The sequence below is a fragment of the Eleutherodactylus coqui genome, chromosome 4 (genome assembly GCF_035609145.1).
Source record: "Eleutherodactylus coqui strain aEleCoq1 chromosome 4, aEleCoq1.hap1, whole genome shotgun sequence".
Classification (NCBI taxonomy): Eukaryota; Metazoa; Chordata; class Amphibia; order Anura; family Eleutherodactylidae; genus Eleutherodactylus; species Eleutherodactylus coqui.
The window spans coordinates 189,170,752-189,177,867 of record NC_089840.1 but is presented as its reverse complement, the minus strand read 5'-3'; the positions used below and the strand labels follow the sequence as shown (position 1 = coordinate 189,177,867).

Genomic DNA, 7,116 nt, shown 5'->3' with positions numbered 1-7,116 from the left:
CAAAGACTTTAAAAAAGGCCATGTCCACTTTTGAGAAATATTTTACAGTTGGTTGAATAACTTTGTAAATACATTTCATTACTTATTTTGCACTGTGTCTGTGTATGGATTCTGGCTTGGTTTTCAATTCCCAATCATCTTTCCAAAGACCTGTTTAAAGGGTGGGACATTGATTTGCAGGAATGCTCCCATCCAATTTGCATATATTTTCCAGAGGAGCATGCATGGCCTTATAAGTTGCCTCACTCACCTTTTAGGTGCTTTCTTTAAAGAGTGATGTTTAGAGATGAGCGAGCATACTCGTCCGAGCTTGATGCTCGTTCGAGTATTAGGGTGCTCGAGATGCTCGTTACTCAAGACGAGCACCACGCGGTACTCGTCTCGATTAAACAAGCACTGACCATTGAATTCAATGGAGCCGGCAATACAGCCGGCTCCATTGAAAGCAATGGGCTGCCGGCGATCGTGGGATGAATTGTCGGGAAGGGCTTAAATATATAAGCCCTTCCCTGCAATTCATCCAGAAATGTGTAAAAATAAAAAAAATATATATACTCACCTTGTCCCGGCAGACGGAGTTCAGCGCGGCCGGCCTGCAGTGGGTGTGAAGGGGGTGTGAGTCAGACATGCCCCTGATTGGCTCAGCACTGAGCCAATCAGAGGCAGATCTCACTCACACCCATTCATGAATTCATGAATGGGTGAGTGAGTGTTGCCTCTGATTGGCTCAGCGCAGCTCTCAGCTGAATGACAGCAGTTCAGCACCACAGTGCAGGGGACAGCAGGAGAAGACGCGGCTGTGCCCCGGCAGCTGAAGGGAGGTGAGTATCTATTTTTTTTGTTTTTTAAATCACTTTTAATTCATTTCCAGGGAATGGCTTATATGTAAAGCCCTTCCCTGAAAAAGAATTCAGGTGTGCCAGCGGACCATTGTCTTCAATGGAGTCGCCGGCAGCAGCAGCGGCTTCATTGAAGAGAATGCCTGCATTTTTATTCTTTTTTTACACTAAAATCTTTCTTTTTCAGGTAAGGGCTTATATTTAAGCCCTTCCCGAAAATTCATCCCGCGCTCGCCGGCAGCCCATTGCTTTCAATGGAGCCGGCTGTATTGCCAGCTCCATTGAATTCAATGGGCTAACATCGTTCTTCTCAGAGGAGAACGATCGTTATGCTGACAGTGGGGGGGGGGTCTCACTCTTGCCACTATTGTGGCTTAATAGTGAGACCTCGGAGCCCGAAATGCAGCCCTGCATGTTGCTCCTCGCCTGCCCTATCCATTTCTGTGTTTTTTACATGACTTTGGTGATTTGCTAAGATTTTCACAAATGAAAACCTTAGTGGAGCACCAGTCATATACAAAAATGCTCGAGTCACCCATTGACTTCAATGGGGTTCGTTACTCGAAACAAACTCTCGAGCATCACTGAAAGTTCGACTCCAGTAACGAGCACTCGAGCATTTTGGTGCTCGCTCATCTCTAGTGATGTTACCCCTTCTGACTGTGGGCTTATACATATGACCATAATATAGTCATGTTTTGACATTTTACTGAAACGTTACAGGATGTTCCTTCTGTTAGCCAAAAGGCTGTGCTTTCATGCTACAAAGAATTGATTGGGGCCCTTACTAGTCAGGTATCATAAGTATTGGCATGAGAAGACTGCTAAAGAATCAAATGTGCAGGTAAAAAAAAAGAATTTCTAAACTGTATATATGGGATAATGGTACAATACCTTTGTAGTGCCACCTACTGGACGGCAGCATTCCTGCAAGTCAATCTTAGACTTTTTAAACAAGCTTTGTAACAATGACTGGAAAGTGTGAGCCAAAGCCAGAATAACCATACACAGACAGCTCTTTTGGGATGATTGCCTCTCATCAGTGTGTAGCAGGTTTCAGGATTGGCTATGGAGAGGCCTATAAGTGTGGGTTTGGAAGGGTATCGTTTCTTCCCTAAAAGGTGTGAGGAGACTTATAAGGTCATTCATGCTCCTCTGGGAAATATGCAAATGGGTGGTGCTGTAGAGGCATTCCACCATCTTTCATTTACATATTTCCCAGATGACCATGGATGACCTTATTAGTCTCCACCCACCTTCTAACTGCTCTCCCTAAGGAGAAATTATACCCTTCCTTACCCATATCTGTAGGCTTCTCACTAGCCAAGCCAGAAACATGCTGCATACTGATAAGGGACAATTCCCCCGAAATAGCTGTCTGTGCTTTGACTCACAATTCCCAGTCATTCTTATAAGGCTTGTTTAAAAAGTCTGACTTTGACTTGCAGGAATGTTGACTTCCAATAGCTGGCGCTGCAGAGGTATTGTTCCATATTGCCATTTGCATATTTCCTAGAGGAGCATGCATAGCCTTATAAGTCTCCTCACACCTTCAAGGTGCTCTCCTTAAGGAGAAATGATATCCTTCCTTATATGCTGTATATACAGAGAGTGACTTTGGGAAGACATTACAGAAATAGACCTTACATGAACATCTATCTATGTGACTTTTATTTGGCATACTGCTAGATTTTTTAACATCTATTAAAAAGCTGCTGTCATTTAAATGCAATCTGCTATTTAGAAAGACAAGTTAAAAGCACCTAAACTGCATGTAAAATTACAATGAAATGTCTTCCTCTACATCACAGAATTAAGAGGAACGCTGTATCACGTATGACTGAAGAAATAGAAAAGGAATATAGTAATAGAATAACAATTAAAAGTAACTGTCATTAAACTGGACTTCTTTGCTATCATCCATTAAATAATTTAGTAAGGGTTAAGTCTATGGTTTGTTTGTATTGTCTTCAAAGTAAATGTCTGCTGCTTTCTACCTAAAATTCTGTATGGATTACTTTTTAAAATATGTCTTTATAGCAGCTGACATGATCTTTGTCTGATATGGTGTTCAGGCTTCCTTGCACAATAGAATTGTGCAGTAGAATTAAATGATCACATTAAAGTTGTCTACAGCCACCACTAGGGGGAGATTAGGACCTTTCCATATAGAATTTAAACACTGAACTCAATAATAAACCAGTATGCAGTGAGATCCTAAGCTCCCTCTGGTGGCAGCTAAAGGCAGCCAGAATTAAAGCTATTGACTAGAACAACAGAGATCACATTTTTATGGAAATATACACTCATTGTAAAAAAAATCCCTCCTCTAGAAAAAATTGTTAGAATCGAATGAAACTTTCTCTGCGTGATTGTATCATTCATATAAGTAATAAATTACAATATCAGAGCAAAATGATCATTTACTGCGGAAAATTAAACACATGAAGGGAGGTTCTAGTACCTTGTTGGCTGCTTCTAGGTTGGATACAAGATGTGATACAGATGAGCATCTAGATTCTAGTATCCCAATGGGTTACCTCTAGTTCGAATACAAGATGTGATACTGGCGGGCATGGAGTCTCTAGTACCCTCATGGGCTGCCTCTAGCTTGGATACAAGATGTGAACCCTGTATGGAGGCATACAGGGTTTGTTTGGTATCCTGTTGCATATCGCTCCACATTTGCTGTAACTGAGTCTTTAGATGATGCAAACTCATAGGCTGTCAGAGTTGTTAGATGGTCCTATACATGTTCTATTGGTGAAAACTCCTGCAACCAGGCAGGCCATAGAAGTGTGGCAATCTTGTGGAGATATTCCTGTGACACTCTTGTGTGTGTGAACAAGGATTATTCTGCTGGAAATTGCATCTTGGAAGCTCTGCCATGCGAGGCAACACATGTGGCTGCAAGATGTCCTGAACATATCGCTGATTTGTCATTGTCCCTCATACCACTACTAGGGGAGACCGACTGTCATATGCGATGGCCCCCCAGATGATCACAGCAGCAGTAGGGGCAGTATGTTGCTCCACAGTATAGCCAGGATTGGTGTGTTCACCACTAGGTCACCAAACATGAACATTGCCATCATTAGTGCCCAAACAAAACTTGGATTAGTTGCTGTAGACAACCCAGTTTCACTTCATAGTAGTCTAGTTTCATCATTCACAACACCACTGCAAACGGACATGATGATAGGTGGATGTCAAAGGCAAGACATGTAATGGGCACTGTGAGACCACGTCTTTCAGCCAAGTGCCTGAAAATAGTCCTGATAGACACAGGGACCTGGTGCTGCTCATGTTTATTGGATGATAAGATGATCCTCTCTACTGGTGGTCTATCGAGGTCATCCTTAGCCCGGTCGCCTTGTGTTCATGCCCTCATGCATCCACTGGTCCCAATATCCCATGACAGTTTAGTCAGAAGGGCCCAGTTGACAAACAATTTGTTGATACAATCATATAGCTTCTCACATTCTAATAATGCATCCCTCTCAAAGTCTGTTAACTGGGTGAAGTCTCCTCAACTGTGCCGTAAAGGCATGTCTAGTGGTCAACAAGCTCTACTCTAGCAGAAAAAGAGGACTATTACCCACAAGTAGCCTCTGAGAGCCTTTTTGTAGGCAAAGGGTAGAACTACTTTTAGTGCCTCAGGTGGCAATACCAGTCATCTAATCGAGCCACAACTTTAATTATTTGCATATCTATGTGAGATGTAGCTGCATGTCAAGTTCGGTAGCTAAACAATAACTCTATCTAGGGGCTGGATTGTTTTTGACAAAGAGTATTAAGAAAATCAGCACAAAATGTGTTAAAATGACAAGGTGTTAAATGATGGATATTTACTTTAAATGTCTAAACACATAAAGGCATAATGCTATACAATGTGAGAGCTAGTGTTCAGTTTTCAAACTTCCTTTATATCAAAGGTCCTTAATTGATTTAGCATAATCGAGAGACACAACTGGAGACTATGAGCAGGCACCAAACTCTACAAAGTTGAAAATTGTACACATTCAGAGGAAACATTTACTGTCTAAAATATTTCTAAACAAACAATAGGATGTTAACTCTGCAATCAATGTAAATGATTCTTCTTACATGTTAAGATTTGATAGTTCCCTTTTAAATATAAATATATTAGACAGAAACACATGTAAAACCAAACGGCTACAAAAAACCCATTTAAAGCAGATTACAGAGCATCCACCAAAACCTTAATTCATTTCATTAAAATTACAAAAAATATTACAGTTTGTTTTATACAAAAGTAAAAAGTTTGATCCGGTTTGGAGACGTGTGGTTCTTCTCCTTAAAGTGAATGTGCCATCTTAGAACACCACACTTTTCTTAATATGTCTCTCAGAATCTTCTACATGGACATAAGTTTAAGTCTGGAACTATCTATCAGAAAAAGAAAGCTCTAAGTCCTATAAAAATATATTAAGAAAGCAAAGAATGTTGAACCTATTTAGATTGAACAAATGGCATTCAAGGATAAGCATTCATTTTAAGCATTCAGAAGCTTCTTCTAATGGTAGATATCAAAAAGACAAATTCAGAATCTTCAACATGTTTTTCTAGTTTTCACCACTTTACTCTGATATCTAACCAGCATTCCCGACGAACTGCTAAGATAGACGTCAAATAGGTAGGAGGTGCCTCTTTCTAAACCCCCGATTGTTTCTGTAGTTACTGCTCTTTGCACATTAATTTCATGGAAATATTTGCACAAAACTTTCTCTGATTTTGGCCGTGATTCTGGTCCTGAGCAATTGTCAACACTAGACATTATTCTCCAAACTTGGTCTTCTTCAACTTTCTTCTTGTACACACAGTACATGTTCCTTTCTTGAGTTCCAAGCCAGGCAATTGTTATTGAGTTACATGTTCTCAGTTTGTTGAAAGACTTGATTTTCAGACTATTTGGGAAAAAAGGGAATACAGATTTGTGCATGTGGGCTGAAGCCTGAATCATTGCAGATGTATTTGCCATTGGTTCTGCTGGCTTAAAAACAGCCAAGTATTTATCCATGAATTTACCTTTAAGAGTAATATGTCTTAATCCTTGAATAGTTTCTGAAACCAATAATTTGCCATTTTTTGATATCAAAGCTCGCAGTTGACCTCGACATATTTGTAATGTGAAGTGGACCTTTTTATGCAGTGCCTGATACTGAAAGCTATATGCTTTTGGTCTTTTGCCACCAAACTTAATTTGAACTATTTTGCCATCTTTTAGGGGTATGTCCTTGGGTTTAGGTTCCAGCCATGTCTTCGCAAAAGTGCCTGTGTAGGCAGCACTAGCGTTGGTTACCAGGTTAACTACAAAGACGTCAAAGTAATATTGGGTGTTTGAACTCAAATTTGATACTGTGTATGTATTTTTGTTGCCAATGCATATCTGCCTAACCTCCATATTGCTGGTTTTGTGTATAATATGCAAATCACTGTTTGAAAGGAGCATAACCCGTTGATTTTCATCAAGATACCTTGAGATTGGAAAACTTGTTAACTTTGGCCACTTCCTGCCTGCAGATCGAATAGCTGTATCTGCGGCACACATACTTTTATAATTATGTTTTTCATTTACTAGAATACAATATTCTATGCGGTCTTTCTGCTTCATTGCTGATGGACTTGGTTTCCAGACGAGTGACACAGAGTTATGGTTGACTGTTGTGACATCAATCCGAGGATCTCCTGGAAGTTCTGGAAAAAGATTTCCATGTGCTAAGTCAGTTGTAAGGTAGACGGAGATGTGAGTGTCTCTTTCAGTCGATAAGAATTCGAGGACAAAAAGTGAAGAATACGAAAAACTTCCCACATAGTTTTCAACAGAATTTCCTTTGTAGTGGAAAAGTGTAGACACAGTCTTGTAGTAGGACAGGGTTTTCAAGTCATCAAAGCGTTGATATTTAGCTGGAAAATAATAACAAGAGGGTTAACAAGGTTATTACTCCATGTAAAACTGAAAAAATATTTATTGGTAGCTTCTTCTGATGTCTGTTTTATATATTATATTCTATTGGTGTTCGGGAAATGGAGGAATTGAATTTAGAAGAAACAGTCAGGGGAGTACTGCATTATCCATGTTTTTTTACTTTCAAGGTTGGGTCTAATACAGTAGGGTCAGACCAAGGTTGGTGGAGGCCACTGGGCATAGTATTTGGTCAGGGCTCTATTCGTTCCTAATGGTGTCATTCTTTAGCAACCATTTCACACTAACCTCCAATTCCACATAGCTAACTACCTCTCTAGCTTAGCCTCG

General features: G+C 40.1%; 1 protein-coding gene across 2 annotated transcripts in view; it reads right to left on the bottom strand.

Moving 5' to 3' along the window:
- Nucleotides 1–4,973: 4,973 nt before the first annotated feature.
- The window catches only part of LOC136624820 (protein NDNF-like), a 38,426-nt gene continuing 36,283 nt past the window's right edge, over nucleotides 4,974–7,116 (bottom strand). For both annotated transcript variants that reach the window (XM_066598746.1, XM_066598747.1), the window contains one exon: nucleotides 4,974–6,767. In XM_066598746.1, coding sequence (XP_066454843.1) covers nucleotides 5,413–6,767 — 1,355 coding nt within the window. In that variant the 3' untranslated portion in view covers nucleotides 4,974–5,412. The remainder of the gene's footprint in view (nucleotides 6,768–7,116) is intronic.